General features: G+C 43.7%; 1 protein-coding gene across 1 annotated transcript in view; it reads left to right on the forward strand.

Moving 5' to 3' along the window:
• Window positions 1-26,014, forward strand: part of LOC126106277 (zinc finger protein 436-like) — an 84,537-nt gene extending 58,523 nt beyond the window's left edge. The window contains exon 6 of the mRNA XM_049912499.1: window positions 22,594-26,014. Within this exon, the coding sequence (XP_049768456.1) occupies window positions 22,594-23,380 (787 nt within the window). The 3' untranslated portion in view covers window positions 23,381-26,014. The remainder of the gene's footprint in view (window positions 1-22,593) is intronic.
• Window positions 26,015-26,451: the final 437 nt, after the last annotated feature.

The following is a 26,451-nucleotide window of genomic DNA, read 5'->3' on the forward strand; positions in this document are numbered from 1 at the left end:
GACTTACCTTAGGGGGAAAAAAGGACGAGTATACACTCGCACACACACACATATCCATCCACACATATACAGACACAAGCGGCCATATACAGAGGCAAAGATCTGCCCAAACTCTTTGCCTCTGTATATGTCCGCTTGTGTCCGCATACGTGCGGATGGAAATGCGCGCGTGTGCGAGTGCACACCCGTCCCTCCCTCCCACTAAGGCAAGTCCCTCTGCTCCCGGGACCGGAACGACTCCCCACCCCCCTCCCTCAAAACCCAAATCCCCCCGTACCTCCCCCTCCCGCCCTCCACCTCGACGAGGCAACCGTCGGTCGCGAAAGCCAGAATTCCGTGTGCACGCCCGTGCTCGTCTGTGTGTATATCGACGTACCAGCACCTTCGTTCGGTAAGTCACACCATCCTTCTTCACTTTTGAAGGCCAGACATACCAACAATTAAAGGGAACAGCCATGGGTACCAGGATGGCCCCTTCGTACGCCAACCTATTCGTGGGTCGCTTAGAGGAAGCCTTCTTGGTTACCCAGGCCTGCCAACCCAAAGTTTGGTACAGATGAAATTTTCATGATCTGGACTCACAGTGAAGAAGAACTCCAGAATTTCCTCTCCAACCTCAACTCCTTTGGTTCCATCAGATTCACCTGGTCCTACTCTAAATCCCATGCCACTTTCCTTGACGTTGACCTCCACCTGTCCAATGGCCAGCTTCACATGTCCGTCCACATCAAACCCACCAACAAGCAACAGTACCTCCATTATGACAGCTGCCACCCATTCCACATCAAATGGTCCCTTCCCTACAGCCTAGGTCTTCGTGGCAAACGAATCTGCTCCAGTCCGGAATCCTTGTACCATTACACCAACAACCTGAAAACAGCTTTCGCATCCCGTAACTACCCTCCCGACCTGGTACAGAAGCAAATAACCAGAGCCACTTCCTCATCTCCTCAAACCCGGAACCTCCCACAGAAGAACCCCAAAAGTGCCCCACTTGTGACAGGATACTTTCCGGGACTGGATCAGACTCTGAATGTGGCTTTCCGGCAGGGATATGACTCCCTCAAATCCTGCCCTGAAATGAGATCCATCCTTCATGAAATCCTCCCCACTCCACCTAGAGTGTCTTTCCGCCGTCCACCTAACCTTCGTAACCTCTTAGTTCATCCCTATGAAATCCCCAAACCACCTTCCCTACCCTCTGGCTCCTACCCCTGTAACCGCCCCCGGTGTAAAACCTGTCCCATGCACCCTCCCACCACCACCTATTCCAGTCCTGTAACCCGGAAGGTGTACACGATCAAAGGCAGAGCCACGTGTGAAAGCACCCACGTGATTTACCAGCTGACCTGCCTACACTGTGAAGCGTTCTATGTGGGAATGACCAGCAACAAACTGTCCATTCGCATGAATGGACACAGGCAGACAGTGTTTGTTGGTAATGAGGATCACCCTGTGGCTAAACATGCCTTGGTGCACGGCCAGCACATCTTGGCACAGTGTTACACCGTCCGGGTTATCTGGATACTTCCCACTAACACCAATCTGTCAGAACTCCGGAGATGGGAACATGCCCTTCAGCATATCCTCTCTTCTCGCTATCCGCCAGGCCTCAATCTCTGCTAATTTCTAATTTCAATCTGCCGCCGCTCATACCTCACCTGTCTTTCAACATCATCTTTGCCTCTGTACTTCCGTCCCGACTGACATCTCTGCCCAAACTCTTTGCCTTTACAAATGTCTGCTTGTGTCTGTGTATATGCGGATGGATATGTGTGTGTGTGTGCGAGTGTATACCTGTCCTTTTTTCCCCCTAAGGTAAGTCTTTCCGCTCCCGGGATTGGAATGACTCCTTACCCTCTCCCTTAAAACCCATATCCTTTTGTCTTTCCTTCTCCTTCCCTCTTCCCTGACGAGGCAACCGTTGATTGCGAAAGCTAGAATTTTGAATTTTGTGTGTATGTTTGTGTGTCTATCGACCTGCCAGCGCTTTTGTTTGGTAAGTCTCATCATCTTTCTTTTTAAATATATTTTTCTCACGTGGAAAAAAAAAAATTTTTTAAAATATATATATATATCTCGCGCACACACACACATATCCCCCCCCCCCCTCCCCCCGTTGTGGGTCAGGATGATGCTGGCTAAGGTAATGAGGAAAGATGATTTAGGTAGGGTGGCAGGTGATCGGCGTGAAAGGAAGTGCTCCATCGCAGCGAGGCCCTGAACATGCGGAATATTTGTGTATAAGGAAGTGGCATCAATGGTTACAAGGATGGTTTCCGGGGATAACAGACTGGGTAAGCATTCCAGGCGTTCGAGAAAGTGGTTGGTGTCTTTGATGAAGGATGGGAGACTGCATGTAATGGGTTGAAGGTGTTGATCTACATAGGCAGAGATGCGTTCTGTGGGGGCTTGGTAACCAGCTACAATGGGACAGCTGGGATGATTGGGTCTGTGAATTTTTGGAAGAAGGTAGAAGGTAGGGGTGCGGGATGTCGGTGGGGTCAGGAGGTTGATGGAGTCAGGTGAAAATTTTTGTAGGGGGCTAAGGTTCTGAGGATTCCTTGAAGCTCCGCCTGGACATCAGGAATGGGATTACCTTGGCAAACTTTGTAAGTAGTGTTGTCTGAGGGGGAGGTACGGGGGGATTTGGGTTTTGGGGGAGGGGGTGGGGAGTCGTTCCGGTCCCGGGAGTGGAGGGACTTGCCTTGGGGGGAGGGAGGGACGGGTGTGCACTCGCACACGCGCGCATGTCCACCCGCACATATGCGGACACAAGCGGACATATACAAAGGCAAAGAGTTTGGGCAGATCTTTGCCTCTGTATATGTCTGCTTGTGTCTGTGTATATGCGGATGGATATGTGTGTGTGTGTGTGTGTGTGTGTGTGTGTGTGTGTGTGTGTGTGTGTGTGTGCGACTGTATACCCATCCTTTTTTCCCCCTAAGGTAAGTCTTTCCGCTCCTGGGATTCGAATGACTCCTTACCCTCTCCCTTAAAACCCAAATCCTTTCGTCTTTCCCTCTCCTTCCCTCTTTCCTGATGAGGCAACCATTGGTTGCGAAAGCTAGAATTTTGTGTGTACGTTTGTGTTTGTTTGTGTGTCTATCGACCTGCCGGCACTTTTGTTTGGTAAGTCTCATCATCTTTGTTTTTAGATATAATTATTGTGAATACTTAGATTTCCATGCAATTATTAATTAAAAATAAGGAAGACTGCAAACATGATTAAGTATTTCTGTGTTAGACTGTCCATTTGTTTGTAAATGTGGAATTCATATTAAAATTGCTGTGGACTCGCCTACTGGCAGCTGTGTTAACAGTTTACAATTTTGTGTGCTAAACAGTGCTTGGAAACAAGCAAAGATTTCTGTAAGAGTCTTTGATAATTTTGTATATTGCTTTAGTGAAATTGATGTCAAGGCACTGATTTCCGAATCCTATAAGAAAGAAAAGAAATCAAAGAGGACCAGTTGTTTGTAAGATGCTATATTTACAAGCAGAGGTCCCCAGGGGTGTGATCGGCTGTTTGAACCCAAGCATACAGTGGTGTAGGTTAAGATTAGTGGTTTCACATGCTGCAGCGATTTACCCTGATGGTCCCTTACTTGTGTATATTTGACATAAAAAAATTTCAGAATTTTTAATAACGCATTAGAGCCTTGAAAATAGCTTTGGTAACAAAAAGAGAGACCATAACCTTGTGGTTAACTGACTCGTATGTTGAAGGTTGTGGATTTGAATACCACTGGGTATAATATAGGTTTGTTTTTTCAGCTGAAATAATTATTTTTATTAAATTAATTGGTTTAAAAACATTTTTTAAAAATATGTGATCATTTTCTGCATCATTTTAATCATCACATCAGCTTTTTTATTTGCTGTCATTTTGTTCATTTGAAATCTTTGCACAAATTAGCGGTCGTGTGCGCGAGGTGTGCTTTTTTTTGTGTGTGTGTGTGTGTGTGTGTGTGTGTGTGTGTGTGTGTGTGTGTCTTCTTTTCTGAAGAAGGCTTTGGCGAAACGCTCAATGCATAACAGTCTATTCATTGTGCCTATCTGTGCAACTGTGTGTGTCTTTACAGTGAGTAACAACCTACCCTTTTTGTAATATTGTTAATATTTCATCCTGCAGTTTTCATTGTTTAATTATTTTTATATATTTACTTCAATTTAATTTCTTACTTTTCATCGCTGTGTATTTTTGTCCTTTTTGCTTCAACACAAACACACACACACACACACACACTCACACACACACACACACACACACAAATACTCACACTCCTCCCCATTACCAAATTGTCATGCAGGTGGGTGACCACTGCTGATGATGTATGGTATCTTTTGTTTTTTAGTGCTGCCACGTCTTCTTTGAATGTGATCTCAAACAATCTGCCTATATGGCCTATGTAGAAGCAGTTGCTGTCCAACATTCAATTTTGTACACACATGTGTGATGAAGGGGGTTTCATGTGCTGGTATTGTGGGGTAACTTCTGTCTAATCTTGTTTTCTGTGATAAAGGATATGTTTACGCCTTTTTGTTTCAAGACACTTGCAATCTGATATGAAATGTTACCTAGAAAGGGGATTGTGTGGAAGATATTGTTTTCTTTTCGTTTTTTTGTGAGGTGATTGCTTTACCGCTATTAATTGTTTCACAGTGTCAACTATGGAGCTGTTGTAACAATTTGCAAATAGCTGTTTGTTTTGTTATTTCAATTTCTTGTTCATATTTGTCTTCAGAGAGTGGTGTTTTGGATAGCTCTATTGATCATGTACTGGTATGCTGCTATTTTTTGGGGATATGGGGTGACAAGAGGAGCTGTGGATTGTAGTGTGTTGTAGTGGGGTGATGGGCTTCCAATAGATTTCAAACAGATGTCTGTTATTCTTTATTCTAATGATTGAATAACTGTATATTGATAATTTTTACTTATGGACCGTCTGACAGCAACTGAATAAAACACAATTTTAGTGCCATATGCGTTTTGCCTTTATTTTCTGCAAGGCATCATCAGTGGCAGGTTGTGTGGACAATTTCTTACATATTACGCTCCTGTTGCATTTTTGGTCTTGTTCTTCTTCTTATGAATGCCAATTTGCGGTTTTTTCCCACATTCCACAGCACTATGAACTGAACACTTGTTTTAATGCAGTGTTTTGGTTTCTGTCCAACTGAGGGAGCAGGACTACAATAATTGAAGAATTGAATAACTGGTTCAACTCATTGATGTCAGCTTTTGTGCCATTGGTTAAAATGATATCATCTACATATCTGTAGTAGTAGATGATATTTTTGGGGAGGTGCTGATTGGAGTTACTTATAAATATTTCACCTAACAAACCGGAAAGGTTTGAGCCTATTGCCAAGCCATCTGTTTGTAGATTTTATTCATCATCATCATCATCATCATCATCATTTAAGACTGATTATGCCTTTCAGCGTTCAGTCTGGAGCATAGCCCCCCTTATACAGTTCCTCCATGATCCCCTATTCAGTGCTAACATTGGTGCCTCTTTTGATGTTAAACCTATTACTTCAAAATCATTCTTAACCGAATCCAGATACCTTCTCCTCGGTCTGCCCTGACTCCTCCTACCCTCTACTGCTGAATCCATGAGTCTCTTGGGTAACCTTGCTTCTCCCATGCGTGTAACATGACCCCACCATCTAAGCCTGTTCACCCTGACTGCTACATCTATAGAGTTCATTCCCAGCTTTTCTTTGATTTCCTCAATGTGGACACCCTCCTGCCATTGTTCCCATCTACTAGTACCTGCAATCATCCTAGCTACTTTCATATCCGTAACCTCAACCTTGTTGATAAGGTAACCTGAATCCACCCAGCTTTCGCTCCCATACAACAAAGTTGGTCGAAAGATTGAACGGTGCACAGATAACTTAGTCTTGGTACTGACTTCCTTCTTGCAGAAGAGAGTAGATCGTAGCTGAGCGCTCACTGCATTTGCTTTGCTACACCTCGCTTCCAGTTCTTTCACTATGTTGCCATCCTGTGAGAATATGCATCCTAAGTACTTGAAACCATCCACCTGTTCTAACTTTGTTCCTCCTATTTGGCACTCAATCCGTTTATATTTCTTTCCCACTGACATTACTTTCGTTTTGGAGATGCTAATCTTCATACCATAGTCCTTACATTTCTGATCTAGCTCTGAAATATTACTTTGCAAACTTTCAATTGAATCTGCCATCACAACTAAGTCATCCGCATATGCAAGACTGCTTATTTTGTGTTCACATATCTTAATCTCACCCAGCCAGTCTATTGTTTTCAACATATGATCCATGAATAATACGAACAACAGTGGAGACAGGTTGCAGCCTTGTCTTACCCCTGAAACTACTATGAACCATGAACTCAATTTACCGTCAACTCTAACTGCTGCCTGACTATCCATGTAAAGACCTTTAATTGCTTGCAAAAGTTTGCCTCCTATTCCATAATCTTGTAGAATAGACAATAACTTCCTCCTAGGAACTTCTAGATCTATAAAGCATAGATACAATTCCCTGTTCCACTCATAACACTTCTCCATTATTTGCCGTAAGCTAAAGATCTGGTCCTGACAACCTCTAAGAGACCTAAACCCACACTGATTTTCATCCAATTGGTCCTCAACTAATACTCGCACTTTCCTTTCAATTATACTTGAGAAGAGTTTACCCACAACGCTGATTAAAGAGATACCTCTGTAGTTGTTACAATCTTTTCTGTTTCCATGTTTAAAGATTGGTGTGATTACTGCTTTTGTCCAGTCTGATGGAACCTGTCCCGACTCCCAGGCCATTTCAATTATCCTGTGTAGCCATTTAAGACCTGACATTCCACTGTATTTGATGAGTTCCGACTTAATTTCATCCACCCCAGCCGCTTTATTGCACTGCACTCTATTGACCATTTTTTCCACTTCCTCAAATGTGATCCTATTTCCATTATCATTCCTATCCCATTTTATTGTTAAATTTAAAATAGTTGTGTGAAAGTGTGAATTTGAGCAGGTCCATTAGTTCAGTAATGTGAGTTAAAGGGATTTTTTTGTGCTTTTGTAGGTTGGCATTAATGATCTGTAGCGTTCGATCTATTGGCTCAGAGGAATAAAGATTTTGTATATCAAATGAGGCAAGTGTGGCTCAATCAGGAACTTCCATGTTTTGACATGTGTAAATTCTGCTGTGTTTTCAAGTGTTCTCTTGTTATTGAATGTGTATGCTTCTTAGAGAATTTTGAAGAGCATTTTGTTGAGTTTGAATGTTGGGCTGTTCCTACAGTTCACTATAGGTCTGATGGGGGTCCCATTTTTGTGTGTCTTTAGTTGTGATCTAAGGCAATGTGGTTGTGGGCTCATTATTACAATATTTCTTGTTTCTTGGATGGTGAGTAGGACAACTTCTTTGTGTATTCTGGCTGTTGGAACTTTATGTATTTCTGTTATGTTGTTGGTTTGGAAAAAGTCTATAGTTTTTTCTATGTATGGTTCTCTGTTAATTACAACAGTTGTATTACCCTTATCAGCTCTTACAATTATTGCATTATTCACATTTAGTTTAGTCTTAATGGTATGTGTAAGGGCTTCTTCTCTTTCTTCGTATGCCGGGAATGGTTTTGCAATTTCCTTCTCAATAATTTCATTAATTTTGTGTCAGGCTGCTATTCTGTCATTTTGCTTCTGTCCGTCAACATGATGGCAGCACTAAAAAAACACATCAGCAGTAGCCACCCACCTGCATGAAACAAAACACCATGCTAACAACACAACAGCATCCTAAACATTCAACATAAAGGCAGAAAACTAGACACTCCAGATATATGAGGGCTATTCAAACATTATCTACACTTTTCATTCTACCATTTATTAACATGTTAACATGACACTAGCAACAGTCAATGAGCTTACGTATTCCTTCCAAATAAAAGGTTTTTGGTTGGCTGTGAAGCCAATTTTGCACCACATTTTGCTTGTCCATATCTGAGCCAAATCTGCGACCACGCGTACCATCTTTGGTCCAAACAAGTGAAAGTTACTTGGAGCAAGGTCTGGGCTGTAGGGAGGGTGTTCCAATACCTTGAATTTCATCTTGTTGATGGTTTCAATAGTGTGATGCAGCATGTGTGAGTGTACTTTGTCATGCAACACCACCACCTTTTTGACAGCAAACCTTGGGATTTGGTGCAAATTGCTGGCTTCAACTTCTTTTCCAGCAGTTCACTATACCCTGCACTGTTGATAGTCGTCCCATTTTCCATGAACTCTGCCAGTATGGACTCCTGTGAGTCCCAAAAAATGGTTAACATAACCTTTCCTGTGGATGACCCCATCTTGAATTTTTTCCTCATCAGCGATCCAGGGTGTTTCCACTGCATACTCTGGCGTTTTGACTTGGGCTCGTAGTGATGCACCCGTGTTTCATATCCGGTGACAATTCTGCTCAAAAATGCATCATCTTTGTTGTTGAAGCAAGTGAGCGAGTGTTGACAGACCCTAACACTGGTGAGCTTATGGTCGTCGTAAGCTTTCTTGGTACCCACCATGCACAGATCTTACAGAAACTGAGGTGGTCGAGGATGATGTGATGGGTGGAGCCATGGCTGATGTTCAAAGCAGATGCTACCTCATCGACAGTGATTCGTCAGAACCATCTCTCGAGCTTGCTGAATGTTGTGATCTGTAGTGGAGGTTGATGACCATCCCATTTCCTCTTCATGCGTTACACGTGTTCAACCACTTTTAAATTTCTCAATCCACAAAAGCCCAGTTTTACGTGATAGTGCACTTCTCTCATATTGCAATGATAGTCTGTGATGAATGTCTGCCCCATTTGACACCCTCCGACCAGAGGAATTGGATCACTGCCCATTGTTCTTCCCCTTTGGTGCACACTTCTAATGGAGCTGTCCTACTATATCTGCAGCAGAAGGAAGAACAATGGCCGAAATAAGATCAAACTGTCACAGCATTACCACTACATTATAACAATGACATGTGTGAGGACAGAAGATAGTGTGCACAATGTAACAAATGTCATAGCAAAAGTTTAATTATGTTACAATGACATTCCCCAAACATACAGGGGATTGATCTCATGTACAAATATACCATCACACCAACAGCTTGTCCCCCCTGTCAGCTTGAAACTATATGTACATCAACTAATGGCACAAACTGTACATCCATCTGCATATTTTAAAGCATTAACCAATGTATTACCCCAAACTTTACAAGTTATTACATGTAACAGATGTATCCTACAGGGTGTTTCAAAAATGACCGGTATATTTGAAACGGCAATAAAAACTAAACGAGCAGCGATAGAAATACACCGTTTGTTGCAATATGCTTGGGACAACAGTACATTTTCAGGCGGACAAACTTGCGAAATTACAGTAGTTACAATTTTCAACAACAGATGGCGCTGCAAGTGATGTGAAAGATACAGAAAACAACGCAGTCTGTGGGTGCGCCATTCTGTACGTCGTCTTTCTGCTGTAAGCGTGAGCTGTTCACAACGTGCAAGTGTGCTGTGGACAACATGGTTTATTCCTTAGAACAGAGGATTTTTCTGGTGTTGGAGTTCCACCGCCTAGAACACAGTGTTGTTGCAACAAGACGAAGTTTTCAACGGAGGTTTAATGTAACCAAAGGACCGAAAAGCGATACAATAAAGGATCTGTTTGAAAAATTTCAACGGACTGGGAACGTGACGGATGAACGTGCTGGAAAGGTAGGGCGACCGCGTATGGCAACCACAGAGGGCAATGCACAGCTAGTGCAGCAGGTGATCCAACAGCGGCCTCGGGTTTCCGTTCGCTGTGTTGCAGCTGCGACCCAAATGACGCCAACGTCCACGTATCGTCTCATGCGCCAGAGTTTACACCTCTATCCATACAAAATTCAAACGCGGCAACCCCTCAGCGCCGCTACCCTTGCTGCACGAGAGACATTCGCTAACAATATAGTGCACAGGATTGACGACGGCGATATGCATGTGGGCAGCATTTGGTTACTGACGAAGCTTATTTTTACCTGGACGGCTTCGTCAATAAACAGAACTGGCGCATATGGGGAACCGAAAAGCCCCATGTTGCAGTCCCATCGTCCCTGCATCCTCAAAAAGTACTGGTCTGAGCCGCCATTTCTTCCAAAGGAATCATTGGCCCATTTTTCAGATCCGAAACGATTACTGCATTACGCTATCTGGACATTCTTCGTGAATTTGTGGCGGTACAAACTGCCTTAGACGACACTGCGAACACCTCGTGGTTTATGCAAGATGGTGCCCGGCCACATCGCACGGCCGACGTCTTTAATTTCCTGAATGAATATTTCGATGATCGTGTGATTGCTTTGGGCTATCCGAAACATACAGGAGGCGGCGTGGATTGGCCTCCCTATTCGCCAGACATGAACCCCTGTGACTTCTTTCTGTGGGGACACTTGAAAGACCAGGTGTACCGCCAGAATCCAGAAACAATTGAACAGCTGAAGCAGTACATCTCATCTGCATGTGAAGCCATTCCGCCAGACACGTTGGCAAAGGTTTCGGGTAATTTCATTCAGAGACTACGCAATATTATTGCTACGCATGGTGGCTATGTGGAAAATATCGTACTATAGAGTTTCCCAGACCGCAGCGCCATCTGTTGTTGACAATTGTAACTACTGTAATTTCGAAAGTTTGTCTGCCTGAAAATGTACTGTTGTCCCAAGAATATTGCAACAAACGGTGTATTTCTATCGCTGCTCGTTTAGTTTTTATTACCGTTTCAAATATACCGGTCATTTTTGAAACACCCTGTAAGAACCCCTGCTTTGGAAAATTTGCTCCCTTCCAATCACTCCTTACACAGGGTGTATACGACCCGGGACAACCGGGAATTCCGGGAAAAACCGGGAATTTTTTCATCCGGGAGAAAACCTGGAAAAACCCGGGAATTTTTCGGAATTCCGGGAATTTTTCATTGTTTTAGCTTTCAGTTACATTTTTGTAGTTTTGACTGCAGAATTGATTCTCTAGCAAAGAATGTTATTGTATCCTGCTACTGGAGAATGATACTGCAGCAATAAAATATAAACGAGAGGGAAAAAAATAAAACTGTAGTGGCAAAGGAAATGTGCATTTTACGACAACAAAACACCGTGCACGCACAAGCGTCTACAGATAGCAAAAATATGTTAAAGGCCGTAGGGCGCAGACTGTAATTCTTCGTAACAATAAACTGCTTGCTATGAGCATGACGTCACAACTGTTCACATTAGGTTCGTTTGACCAGTTGCCAGCGGTCTGTTGCGCATGCGCATTTGACTCGCGTATAAGCAGTACCTTCTCTCGCTTCCCGCTTCTTGAAGTTTGGCTGTTAGCTGCATCGGTAGTAGCAGCAAGCAGCCAGATGCAAACGAGAAAAATTTTTCTCGCGCGCCCTAGCTGCCAGATTCGTGCTTGCACAGAGTTGTCTGAGTTGTAGTGGGGAGGGGGTTAGTCTCCACGTGACCCGTGTTTACGTTAAGTGATTCCGCTGCTTCTCTTCGTGTACAGCTCCCACGTCAAATGAAAACAAAACGGATTTCTGTGGCCGGGAGCTATCAAGTGAATTAAAATGCATTCACATAATTACAGAGGGCAAAAATATATTATTAATTTCAGTTTCTGATTTTATTTTCTTTCCAAGTTAGTAGCAGTCAAGCATTAATCGCCTTGCAGAAGAATGAAGTTATTTTTGCAAGTTTGCTAAAGAAATTCCGCTGAGGCAATCGTTTTATTTGAAACGAAGTGTTTCATTTAACAATTTTGGGTACTTGCAACTGTTAGGTGAATTTCAAGTGCACGTTATCATCTTCTGCCATATATGGCATTATGCCATAATAAAGAACCAAAAATGAGATCGTAGAGTACTGGTACTCCAAGAAAATTTACATCCCAAAAACCACACTGAAAAGCTTAATATCAGATGGGACCTACTTCATTGTGAATCTGGAAAAAACCAATGTGCACTTCAAGCCGAATTATGCATTTTAGTATGATTCACGAAATTTTGATGCCTTTCAGAGTATCCTCTGATGCCCTGTTTCTTTTATGGTGTAGTGTAAGCTCTCTTAGTGCTTTATACACACGAACATGCGGGCTTCCTACACCACTGCAGTTGCACACGCACAATAATTCGTTTTTGGCGCTCTCTGGCAACTGGTAAATCGAACCTATAACTAACAGTATTGCGAATGGTGGTTAGAGAAGCGTTACTTTCAAAGTAAATTTCTTTTTACGCAAGATGAATTATGTTACGTGTGTGAAAGTGGGATGGATATCTAAATCACAGAGCGTTCGAAACTGAACAGTTTGAGGACCAGCCACTTCTAGAATTTCGAGCCGAGGCATTTATGTCACAATTTTAAATTTACTGGCACATTTGTGTGATGTATCTTAAAGTATATCACACCAAAAAAAGACCAATATTACACGTGAAAGCTTAGCTTTTCTTGTAGATATACGGTACTGTGTACATTAATGTAAACCGTTAACTTTTCCTCTTGTGTGTTCGCGCTATGTAACCAGTAATCTTGCTAGTGGCTGACTATAACACGTGCCCTATGCTCTGAATAGCTGCTGTCATCGGCTGGCGAGATCTCGTGGCTTGAGATATGACTCGCTTACAAAAGGACATCACAACCTCGGTTGCAACGCTCCGGAAACTAACAAGCTGTGTTTGGTGCAATTCGAATTTATACTTTCGTAATACGAAAATATGCAGCGTATATGTTGCTGCAAATCAAAGGTCTTTCCAAAACTTCTCTGCTCCGGCTTTTCTTTTTTTTTCCGGGAAGTTCTACGCGATTATATAAAACGTTAACCATTCAAAGGATTGATAAGTTTTACAGTTCCGAGGGAACTTTTTCTGTGCTAAGTGACAGTAGGTCGCCCGGGAAAAAGCATATTTTTTAAACGAGATATCCGGGAGAAATCCGGGAATAATCCGGGAATTTTTTTTCCTTGTCCCTGTATACACCCTGTTACACCATCTCTCTCCCTCTCACTTTCTCTTTCTCTTTCCCTCGCTCTGCACCCAACCTTTCATTTCTATCTGTGAACCCCAATCAAAATTATTTGTGTACAATGTTAATACTGTAACCAACATAATTATTGTACTTAAAGGTTGCAATATGTCACCTTATTATATAAACAAATACGAACTTTAAGCTATATAAACTTGACAAAATCAGCTTTATATATGACCTAAAATATTTATTCCAACACATGTATCCAAAAAAAATTAAATAAATAAATAAATTAATTAATAAATAAAATCCTGTAATAATGTTACAGTGTATATTATGTGTACTTTGTGATAATGTTTCTCTTCTGCCTTATGATTCTTGCACCTAATAGTTTCCCGACATCATATTTGTTTACAAAATATGACCGTATACATGTGATGTGTTACGGCAGTGAAAGGAACTTGTGACTGTTGGAGATACTATATTTTACTTATTTTATTTTTACCGCTAGATATACATTTAGTTTTTTGCACACACACACACACACACACACACACACACACACACACACACACGTCATGCTAACAAATGTAAATCCACCTGATGATGGAAGTATAAATCTTTGAAATGCATCATGGAGATAAATAAACAGTAACTGGTAACAGTAAACTTGTTGTTTCATTTAATGTCAATAATGGTCATGGTAAAGCCTAACCTAAAATGATCGCATTTAATAGTCTCCTTTGAACCATGGACCTTGCCGTTGGTGGGGAGGCTTGTGTGCCTCAGCGATACAGATAGCCGTACCGTAGGTGCAACCACAATGGAGGGGTATCTGTAGAGAGGCCAGACAAATGTGTGGTTCCTGAAGAGGCTGTCGGCCATGTAAGAGCTCAGCCGGGCTGTGATCGCCCATGGGGGTGAAACAGTAAGACGCCAGGAACTGGAGAAGCGCGTCAGCAGCAGCAGAAGAAGTCAGAAGTTTCCGCATCTGAGCCTTAAATGTGCGGACCAGTCGTTCAGCCTCACCGTTGGATTGTGGATGGAACGGCGGGGCCGTGACATGCGTAACGCCGTGACGAGCACAAAAATCCGCAAAGTCGGAAGAGGCAAATTGCGGACCATTATCAGTAACAAGAGTAGAGGGGAGGCCTTCCAAAGAAAAAATGCGGGTGAGAGCACTGGTGGTTGCCGCGGTGGTAGGTGACATGCAACGGACAATGAAAGGAAAGTTAGAATAGGCGTCAATTACGAAGAGCCAATAAGTACCTAAAAAGGGTCCCGCAAAGTCAGCACGAATGCGCTCCCAGGGCTTCTCAGGCGAAGGCCACTGTGACAAAGATGACTTCGGGGCAGCAGCCTGTGACGCACAAGGGCCGCAGGCAGCGACCATGTGTGCTATTTCAGAGTCGATGCCAGGCCAGTACACATGACAGCGCGCCAGAGATTTTGTGCGAGACACACCCCAGTGCCCTTGGTGAAGGAGGCGCAAGACCGAAGCACGCAAAGACGCAGGTACCACAACACGCGGCGAAGCATTGTCAGTGGAGAGGAGGATAACACCATCCCTAGCCGTGAGGCGGTAGCGCAAAGTGTAGTAGTTCCGCAACGGATCAGAAGTCTTAGCGGACGGGCGATCTGGCCAACCCTTCTGAATACAGCGTAAAACCCGGGAGAGGGTATGGTCAGAACCCGTAGCAGCCGCCAGCCTGTCCCCAGTGATGGGGAACCCGTCCACAACCCGCTGCTCTGCAACATCCAGGTGGAAACACAAAAGTTCGTCCCTATCGAATGCCTGATCAGGACCCATGGGAAGGCGAGACAAAGCATCAGCATTCGCATGTTGAGCCGTTGGCCGGAAATGAATCTCATAATTGAAACGGGACAAGTAAAGAGCCCAATGCTGGAGGCGGTGTGCAGCCTTGTCGGGAAGTGACGTTGATGGATGAAACAAGGAAACAAGCGGTTTGTGATCCGTAACAAGACGAAATTTTGAGCCATAGAGAAAAACACCAAACTTATGAAGAGCATAAATGATGGCCAAAGCTTCTTTCTCAATTTGAGAATACTTCTGTTGGGCATCCGTGAGCGTTTTGGAGGCATAAGCGACGGGTTGTTCCGAACCGTCAGAAAAACGGTGCACAAGGACTGCACCGACCCCGTATTGAGAGGCGTCTGTGGCAAGAACAAGATGTTGGCCAGGTCGATAAGTAGCCAGGCACGGGGCCTGTTTCAGCATAGTCTTTAATTTCTGGAAAGCCGCGTCACATGACGCGGACCAGTGAAAAGGCACGTTTTTATGCAACAGGCGATGCAACGGCTGAGCCACTGACGCCGCAGACGGTAAAAACTTGTGATAGTATGCTATTTTCCCCAAGAAAGCCTGCAGTTCCTTAATAGATGTAGGGCGAGGAAGGGCATCGATCGCAGTCAGTGTGTTGAAGCGGACGAATACCATCCCGAGAGAGTTGAAACCCCAAGTACGTGATAGATGCCTGAAAAAATTGTGATTTCTGAAGATTACACTTAAGACTGGCAGTCTGTAAGACATTAAAAAGTGTGTGGAGATTTTGAAGATGTTCTTCAGTGGTGGAGCCAGTGACAACAATGTCGTCCATGTAATTGATACACCCCAGGACAGGGAGCAATAATTGTTCCAAGAATCGCTGAAAGAGAGCAGGGGTGCTAGCAACCCTAAATGGCAAGCGTTGGTATTGATAGAGGCCGAAAGGCGTGTTAAGGACCAGAAACTGCCGGGAAGCAGCGTCGAGAGGAAGTTGATGATAAGCTTCCGACAGGTCAATTTTAGAAAAATACTGTCCTCCAGCGAGTTTAGTGAACAGTTCTTCAGGACGGGGCATAGGGTAAGTGTCGATGAGGCATTGAGCATTTACAGTGGCTTTGAAATCGCCACAGAGACGAATATCACCATTGGGCTTAGCAACTACAACGACAGGAGAGGACCACTCACTGGAAGTGACAGGAAGCAAGACCCCTGAATCAGTGAGACGATCCAACTCCCGTTTTACCCGATCACGAAGGGCCACAGGAATGGGCCGAGCCCGAAAAAACTTAGGCTGAGCAGTGGGTTTGAGCGTGATATGAGCTTCAAAGTCGTTTGCATGGCCTAACCCAGGAGAAAAAAGGGACGAAAATGTCGTCGACAAGGAATCCAGTTGAGCATAAGGAATAGCGTCAGAGACAATATTGACAGAGTCATCTATGGAGAACCCAAAAACGCGAAAGGCATCAAAACCAAAAAGATTTTCTGCGTTGCTCTGGTCGACCACACATATGGGAACAGTGCGAACGACGGATTTGTAAGATACCTCAGCATTAAACTGTCCCAAGAGAGAAATCTTCTGTTTATTGTACGTCCGTAATTGCCGAGTGACAGGGGACAGGAGTGGAGAACCCAGCTGAAGATACGTCTGAGAATTAATTATAGTGGCAGCAGAACCGGTATCCACTTGCATGCGAACATCTCGACCAAGGATTTGGACAGTGAGGAATAACTTCCCTGAAAGGGAAGAAGTGCAATTGACAGACAACACAGAATCAGAATCAGCGTCATGTTCACGAACATCATGTATGCGGTCGGATTTACAAACGGAAGACACATGACCTTTCTTTTTGCAATTGTGACACACAGCCCAACGTTGGGGACAATCCTCGCGTGAATGTTTCGTAAAACACCGCGGACATGAAGGAAGTTGCCGGGGATTTTGCTGCAGTTTCTTAGTGGGTTGTTTACGGCTAGGCCGAGGCTGCGCGTGGGAGCGTACTGCGTCCACGTCGGCTGGCGGGGACGCGCCGCACGCGTCGTCAACAGCGCACAGAGGTTGTATTTCCCCGACGTCACCCCACGCTTCTATTTGCGCCCCAGCGGCGTGAGAAATTTCAAAAGACTGCGCAATGGAGAGAACTTCATCTAGAGTCGGATTCGCCAACTGAAGGGCACGTTGCCGAATTTCTTTGTCGGGCGCCGACCGGATAATAGCATCCCGTACCATGGAATCGGCATAGGATTCTTTGTGAATGTCAGTAACAAATTGACACTTGCGACTGAGGGCGTGAAGTTCAGCAGCCCAAGCGCGATAGGACTGTTTTAGTTGTTTTTGACAACGATAAAAGGCAACACGAGAGGCTACCACATGCGTTTGCTTTTGAAAATAGACAGACAGAAGGGAGCACATTTCAGCAAAGGACAAAGACGTGGGATCCTTCAAAGGAGCCAATTGCGACAACAACTGATACATTTGAGGTGAAATCCAGGAAAGGAACAGAGACTTACATGGTTGTTCGTCCGTGACATGAAATGCCAAAAAGTGCTGTCGAAGACATTTTTCATAATCAGACCAGTCTTCCGCCGTCTCGTCGTAAGGTGGAAAAGGAGGTACAGCGAATGACGAGAAACGCCCCGCATTTGACGCTGCGACGAAATCGCGAATCGCCGCTGTTAGAAGCGTTTGCTGTTCAAGGAGATTGTGCAAGAGCTGCTCGACAGTAGCCATGGAACCCTGTGAGTCAACGGTGAAAAGGAAAAATCCACTACCTCATCGCCAATTGTTAAATCTTCAAATTTAACACATATATTTCGGACAACACAACAACACATATAAGTCACTGAGTAAGTTGACCTGTGTACAAGTCGGCATTCGATTAAACACTGAGTCTCAGTCTAGTGGCCCGCTGCTCGGCTGGCCGCTTAGGTCGCGCAGCTGCCGCATGGCTGGCAGACAGCGCCGCACGTAGAGGATGTGCGTAATTGCGCGGCGGCACTTTGAATAATCGGCGAGTCACAACAGTAACACTAACCAAAATGGCATTGCTGTGCTGGTGCTGCGAACGGCTGAAAGCAAGGGGAAACTATGGCCGTAATTTTTCCCAAGGGCATGCAGCTTTACTGTATGGTTAAATGATGATGGCGTCCTCTTGGGTCAAATATTCCGGAGGTAAAATAGTCCCCCCATTCGGATCTCCGGGCAGGGACTACTCGAGAGGATGTCGTTATCAGGAGAAAGAAAACTGGCGTTCTATGGATCGGAGCGTGGAATGTCAGATCCCTTAATCGGGCAGGTAGGTTAGAAAATTTAAAAAAGTGAAACGGATAGGTTAAAGTTAGATATAGTGGGAATTAGTGAAGTTTGGTGGCAGGAGGAACAAGACTTCTGGTCAGGTGACTACAGGGTTATAAATACAAAATAGAATAGGGGTAATGCAGGAGTAGGTTTAATAATGAATAGGACAATAGGAATGCAGGTAATCTACTACAAACAGCATAGTGAATGCATTATTGTGGCCAAGGTAGATACGAAGCCCACGCCTACCACAGTAGTACAAGTTTATATGGCAGCTAGCTCTGCAGATGACAAAGAAATTGAAGAAATGTATGATGAAATAAAACAAATTATTCAGATAGTGAAGGGAGATGAAAATTTAACAGTCATGGGTGACTGAAATTCGTCAGTAGGAAAAGGGAGAGAAGGAAATGTAGTAGGTGAATATGGATTGGAGGTAAGAAATGAAAGAGGAAGCCGCCTGGTAGAATTTTGCACAGAGCATAACTTAATCATAGCTAACACTTGGTTCAAGAATCATGAAAGAAGGTTGTACACATGGAAGAACCCTGGAGATACTAAAAGGTTTCAGATAGATTATATAATGGTAAGACAGAGATTTAGGAACCAGGTTTTAAATTCTAAGACATTTACAGGGGCAGATGTGGACTCTGATCACAATCTATTGGTTATGAACTGTAGATTAAAACTGAAGAAACTGGAAAAAGGTGGGAATTTAAGGAGATGGGACCTGGATAAACTGACTAAACCGGAGGTTGTACAGAGTTTCAGGGAGAGCATAAGGGAACAATTGACAAGAGTGGGGGAAAGAAATACAGAAGAAGAAGAATGGGTAGCTCTGAGGGATGAAGTGGTGAAGGCAGCAGAGGAGCAAGTAGGTAAAAAGATGAGGGCTAGTAGAAATTCTTGGGTAACAGAAGAAATATTGAATTTAATTGATGAAAGGAGAAAATATAAAAATGCAGTAAATGAAGCAGGCAAAAAGGAATACAAACGTCTAAAAAATGAGATCGACAGGAAGTGCAAAATGGTTAAGCAGGGATGACTAGAGGACAAATGTAAGGATGTAGAGGCTTATCTCACTAGGGGTAAGATAGATACTGTCTGCAGGAAAATTAAAGAGACCTATGGAGAAAAGAGAGCCACTTGTATGAATATCAAGAGCTCAGATGGAAACCCAGTTCTAAGCAAAGAAGGGAAAGCAGAAAGGTGGAAGGAGTATATAGAGGGTCAATACAAGGGCAATGTTCTTGAGGACAATATTATGGAAATGGAAGAGGATGTAGATGAAGATGAAATGGGAGATGTGATACTGCGTGAAGAGTTTGACAGAGCACTGAAAGACCTGAGTTCCAACAAAGCTCTGGGAGTAGACAACATTCCATTAGAACTACTGACAGCCTTGGGAGAGCCAGTCCTGACAAAAGTCTACCATCTGGTGAGCAAGATGTATGAGACAGGCGAAATACCCTCGGACTTCAAGAGGAATATAATAATTCCGATCCCAAAGAAAGCAGGTGTTGACAGATGTGAAAATTACCGAACTATCAGTTTAATAAGTCACAGCTGCAAAATACTAACGCGAATTCTTTATAGACGAATGGAAAAACTGGTAGAAGCCGACCTCGGGGAAGATCAGTTTGGATTCCGTAGAAATGTTGGAACATGTGAGGCAATACTGACCCTACGACTTATGTTAGAAGCTAGATTAAGGAAAGGGAAACCTACGTTCCTAGCATTTGTAGACTTAGAGAAAGCTTTTGACAATGTTGACTGGAATAGTCTCTGTCAAATTCTGAAGGTGGCAGGGGTAAAATACAGGGAGCGAAAAGCTATTTGCAATTTGTACAGAAACCAGATGGCAGTTATAAGAGTCGAGGGACATCAAAGGGAAGCAGTGGTCGGGAAGGGAGTGAGACAGGGTTGTAACTTCTCCCCGATGTTGTTCAATCTGTATATTGAGCAAGTAGTAAAGGAAACAAAAGAAACATTCAGAGTAGGTATTAAAATCCATGGAGAAGAAATAAAAACTTTAAGGTTCGCCGATGACATTGTAATTCTGTAAGAGACAGCAAAGGACTTGGAAGAGCAGTTGAACGGAATGGGTAGTGTCTTGAAAGGAGGATATAAGATGAATATCAACAAAAGCAAAACAAGGATAATGGAATGTAGTCGAATTAAGTTGGGTGATGCTAAGGGAATTAGATTAGGAAACGAGACACCTAAAGTAGTAAAGGAGTTCTGCTGTTTGGGGAGCAAAATAACTGATGATGGTCGAAGTAGAGAGGATATAAAATGTAGACTGGTAATGGGAAGGAAAGCGTTTCTGAAGAAGCGAAATTTGTTAACATCGAGTATAGATTTAAGTGTCAGGAAGTCGTTTCTGAAAGTATTTGTATGGAGTGTAGCCATCTATGGAAGTGAAACATGGACGATAAATAGTTTAGACAAGAAGAGAATAGAAGCTTTCGAAATGTGGTGCTACAGAAGAATGCTGAAGATTAGATGGGTAGATCACATAACTAATGAGGAGGTGTTGAATAGGATTGGGGAGAAGTTTGTGGCACAACTTGACTAGAAGAAGGGATTGGTTGGTAGGACATGTTGTGAGGCATCAAGGGATCACCAATTTGGTACTGGAGGGCAGCGTGGAGGGTAAAAATCGTAGAGGGAGACCAAGAGATGAATACACTAAGCAGATTCAGAAGGATGTAGGTTGCAGTAGGTACTGGGAAATGAAGCAGGTTGCACTGGATAGAGTAGCATGGAGAGCTGCATCAAACCAGTCTCAGGACTGAAGACAACAACAACTTTGAGTGATGCACACTTTGCCCAGTGATCCTCCAAGTTTTTCATGCTGTCGGAAAAATAGGTTCTGTCAAACTGCGCAAAATACTCATTGATTGTAACTATCACTCCTAATTTGATGAAAATTTCTTTCCAACAAGTTAGAGACCAGGAAGATGTCACTTGGGGCTAAGTCTGGTTAATAGGGTGGATGAGGAACCAGTCCAAAGCCAAATTTGTGCACTTTCGTTATTGTTATTATTTATGCGTGGAGGAGCATTATCCTGGTGAAGGAGCACTTTTTGTATGCCATTCTTGGTCTTTTTTTCAGCCAACACAGGTTTCAGATGATCCGACCTTGAAGCATAATAGGGTCCAGTTTATGGCTCTGCCTTTCTACAAGTAATCTATGTGGATTATTTCAGGGGAATCCCAAAAAACAGTGGTCTTTGCCTTCTTTGGTGCACTTTCTTCAGCCTTTTTCCATTGATTTTACTGCCACTTTGAATGTGATGTGTAATAATGGATTCAGATTTCCTCAAGTCACAAAGTCTTGCAGATTGTTATTGAACATTACCAGTCATTGTGAATCTTCGGTGCTTGTCTGATCATGTTCAAATGCATTATTCTAAAAGTAAATGGTCTTCAGTGATGGTGCAAAGTCCGCATGAGCTTCATACAATTCTGGTTTGATTTGTGTGGCAGTCCAACCCTTCAAATGAAAATGGTTAATAACAGCACAAAATTTGGTTTTCTCTATTTTCAGTCACAGTTGACACACTGACCAATTCAGATGATTGCCAACAATGAACTGTAGACTGTACATTGTTGAAATTCTTTATGTGATCCTTGGAATAATCAAGCTTACCAGCCATGAAGGTGCAACAATAATGTTCCTTTCTTTCATGGAAATTAACCAGACTTATCAAACCACCCTCATATGTAGATTATTAAGTCCTTTGTGTTTTGACCAATAGATTTTTTTCAAACTTGTAAATATTTTAGTGTATAAATAAAAATGATTTAATCATATGCGAGAAGATTCTCAATGAAAAAAGAATAAAAAGAAGCAAAACCTAAAAATGAATATAACACAATGATTAAAATTATACAGCAATGGATTAGAAATGAGAAAAAAATTTAAACCAATTAACTGAGTGAAAATAATGATCAGTCATTTCAGTAAAAATATTAAAGAAATGTATATTGCATGCAGAGGGATTTGAACCTGCAATCTTCAGCATATCAGCCAAATTACTTAATACTAGGCTCTGACGCCATTTGAAATTAAGGCTATTTTCAGTGCTCTAGTAGAGCAAAAGAAACTCTGAAATTTTTTTAACTGTTAAATGCAATTAAGAGCCCACTGGGGAGAATGTTTGCAAAGTGATATCTGGGACCCTACACGCTGTGCGGACGGTTTCAAAAAGTCGATCTCATCCCTTAGGGGCATCCATCCTTACAGGTAAATTATTTATAAGAAATAAAAACTGGATTTGGCCTAAAATGGAATCTTGTTGATCTTCATGTGAAGTAGTTTGCCTGTATAAGAAAAAAATTTCCTGCTATTAACTGTCATTTGATTTCACTCTGTTTAATACGATTTGAACCATTTAAAAGCACTTCTTCCTCTCTTTCTGGCTTCTCTGGTAAGACCAGTTAATGCAGTTCATAATGCTAAGTGCAGAAACTAATGTGCAGGCACATTGCAGGCCATACGTTTGCGGCCTGTGCGAGAAGCTGTTCCGGCAGTCGGCACATCTGAGAGCGCACCTGCGAACGCACACAGGAGAGCGGCCGTTCGCCTGTGAGGAGTGCGGGGCGGCGTTCGGAACTGTGGGTACACTGGCCATCCACCGACGGCAGCATACGGGCGATCGGCCGTACGCGTGCAGCGAATGCCCGGCCGCCTTCACCACTGCCAGCAACCTGACGGTGCACCGGCGCACGCACACGGGCGAGCGACCGCACGCCTGCACGCACCCGGGCTGCGGGCGGGCCTTCAACACGGCGCACAACCTGCTGTCGCACACGCGTGCCGTGCACGCCGGCGAACGGCCCCACGCCTGTCCGCAGCCCGGCTGCGGCCGCCGGTTTTCCCAGATAAGCAATCTGCGCTCCCACACCCGCGCCGTGCACGAGCACCTGCGGCCCTACGCCTGCGACCGCTGTCCCGCGTCGTACTCCTCCGCCAGCTACCTGCGCGCCCACCGGCGCTCGCACACCGGAGAGCGGCCTTACTCGTGCTCCTCGTGCGGTGCCGCCTTTGCCACGTCCGGGGGACTCCGCCAACACGAACGAGTCCACTCGGGGGCGAGGCCGTTCGTGTGCCCGGACTGCGGCAATGCGTACAAGCAGGCCGGCAGCTTGGCGGAGCACCGGCGCTCCCACACTGGGGACCGCCCACTCGTCTGTGGAATCTGCTCCAAGACCTTCGCTGCTGCCAGTAACTTCAGGAAGCACCGCCTCATGCACGAACGCAATGGTGACTGTACTTGAGATTTAGCATAATCCCTTGTGTTAATGTAGTATCCGCTAATTATGCAATTGCCATTGCATTTGCTTTTGCAAAAGGCTTCTTTGTGCTGCCAGCAGTTTTGAGAAAGGATAGGTTTTTCTCAAAGACAAGGGCATCTCAACCAGACCACCAGTATATCATCAGCACCAGCTTAAATATACACACACAAATTTGGAGATGCTGAGATGAATATGCTAAGAGATGGCTCGGTAAGGAAAGAAGGTCCGGATTTAAGGTTCTGTCGCCGACAGAGTCATTAGCGAGGATATATATCTGATGACAGTCAAAATTAGTGCAGTGTCCTTCGATAAAGCAATCGCCAATGCATTTGCTTTTACAAAGGGCATGTGTCTCCTGCCAGCAGATGTGAGAATGGATACCTTTCTCTCAAATGTCGGTGCACCTCAATTAGACCACTAGCGTTATATGGCATCAGCTTATAGATACACAATTGGAGAGGCTGGAATCAAGAAAATAAATCGTGGCTTCAGAAAGCAGAAAGATTAGGGTTTAATACCCTCTCACCAGCAGTCTGATGCTAGGGAAGAATGAGAAAGGAATTGGCTGTGTCCTTTTCAAAGGAACTATCTCACTCTTTACTTTGAGTGGTTTAGGAAAATTACAAGAAAACTAAATGCGGATGGCACACGGGGATTTGAACTGCTGCCCTCCTCAAAGTGAGTGCAGCATCTTATACCTCTGTGCCGCCATGTTCAGTGTTTGGATGACAGCGGCCCGACAGTGACTAAATACGGATGCGACCTGCTGTTTTTGAGATACAGTGTTGGACAGTTTTGTAAGACAGAGCAATATGCAATGAAACTAGACTGTGGCTGTGCCATAGAGGAAACAAGAGAAAGCAGTGCATTATCTGAACCAGTGATCATTTTTCTCACGCTGTGTACTTGAAGGGCTTTAGTGTATTGCATAAATTTGTGGTGATAAATATTTTGCTTCCAGCAGAAGGAAGAAGACATTATCAGTCACTTCGATTGAAAAGAAAGGGTGGTCAGAGATGAAAGTTCCACTGTCATCACAGTCCAGTGAGACTGAGACAGTAGCATTCGTGTTTTATAGATGCTTACAATGATCACGTGCACAGTGTCGGCAACTTAGGAGACATATTACTCATAAATGGAGTAATGGGAAGTTCACTGTGCTCTCAGTGGAAAACATATGTGATTATGTTTAATGTTGGGGTACGATGGGTAGGCGACATACCTGACTTGGCAGCAGCAGGAGTGTTTTTAATACTGGAGCTGCATTCTTAATAGCAAAAAAAGGAATTGTTACTGACCTCGTCCAGACAGGTCGGTCTGCGAGTGATCTCAGAAGTCGGCAATACGAGCAACAGTAGAGCAAACGCTGAACACGAGGCAGCAGCACCGAGAAGACGTGAGCGGCACCAGCTGCAGGGACAGGCTTCTGGTTGCTACCTCCACGAAGAAGAGTAATGAGTTATTCTCCATTCTGCCTGTACCACCAAACTGCCGAGGACAAGCAGTGGCACCAGCAGTATCAGCATTGGAAGCTGTAAGGAGTGCATCAGTCACCATATTCGACAGCAGTGTTCACAGCAGCAGTGACGTAAGGATGGGGAGCAGGAGCGGGGAGTGCGTCGGCTGGTGCATTTTGCAGCGGTGTTGACAGCAACGACATCAGGACTCGGAGCAGAAACGAGGAGTGCATCGGTCACTGCATTCGACAGATGGTCCGGGAATGTCTTGTAGCATAACACGAGTGAGGGTAACGTACCTGTCGTGATCACTACTTTGCTTCTATCTCTCTTGTTTGTTTTAATCATACTGATTTAATTTTGTTCTGCTAAGATCAGGCAACCAGAAAAAGTGACTATAATTTTTGTGCAGGAAATGTACTTGTGTAGAGAGACGAGCCACGTAGGGTTTATGAAACACTCACCTCTCAACATGGTTGGGTACAACATGTTTAGTGTAAGCCCAACATGAAAGCAGTGCATATTTTTCTGCATTCGTTGCAACTCTAGTAGATTACCCTTCCTGCAGAAAATTTAAACTTCTTCCATATAATTCAAGGGATCTGGTTTACACTTGGAGCTGCCATTTGCTACGTTTACATGTGACACAACTTCTGGAAGATGGAAACTGATTTGGGAAACAGTTTTCCACTGTCACTTTTCTTTTTATCGAATACCTCAAATACATTAAATACAGTTAGGTGATTCAGTGCAGATGGTGGCCGACTATGCTTGAAGGTTGCTCTCCTACCGTGGCTCAACTCTTCCACTGACAGTGTGCGCCTTATTTCACTCTCTGATACTGACGTAACTGAAAGTGAAAGCTGCTCTTTATAAATTGTTTACCATAATGGTTACACCATTATTTGTAAGGATAATATTAGAATATTGATTTGCAGCATATCTCATTCCAAGAGAGACAGTTATTCGTTTGATGACTATCACGTGCTCAAGATGAAGCTTCACTGACTGTATGCTTCAGTCTTAATGAAAGCATGTGACGGTATCTCTCTGCTTCGTGTTTATATAGAATTACTGTCAAGAGTGGCCATTGTGAAACATACTGTATTTCTACTAGCAGATTTTAGGCATTTGATGATTAAAATTGCTCTTGGATAACTGCCACATGTATGGATACTGAGTCATTGGAAGGGTGAGACAACCTGGTGCTCCAGCAGTTTAAGCTAAGTTTAGACTTTTCATGCAAGTATCTCTAGTAATTTGGTTCTGTATTAATTACTCTTTACAAAAGTATTTATCAGCTGTGACTTGTGAACTTGTACACTCTTTGTCTTCTTGAAGTACACCACATGATTCCGTAGAGTTGTGGTGCACAGCTCTTGTATTAAGCTCTGTGCATTATACTACACTACACTGCACGGAAAACAAGTACAATACTCAAAACCAAGTCCAGTTGTAGTCATCCGTGAACTGTGGGTGAAAATTTGGATGGTGCAGTAAACCTCGCAAAGTTCAGATCTGTTGCAGTGCCATCATATACCATATTTAACCAAATCTGAGGTGCACTCAAAACAGTGACACTCGGAATTAGAGGGT

Source organism: Schistocerca cancellata, chromosome 10 (assembly GCF_023864275.1).
Source record: "Schistocerca cancellata isolate TAMUIC-IGC-003103 chromosome 10, iqSchCanc2.1, whole genome shotgun sequence".
Classification (NCBI taxonomy): Eukaryota; Metazoa; Arthropoda; class Insecta; order Orthoptera; family Acrididae; genus Schistocerca; species Schistocerca cancellata.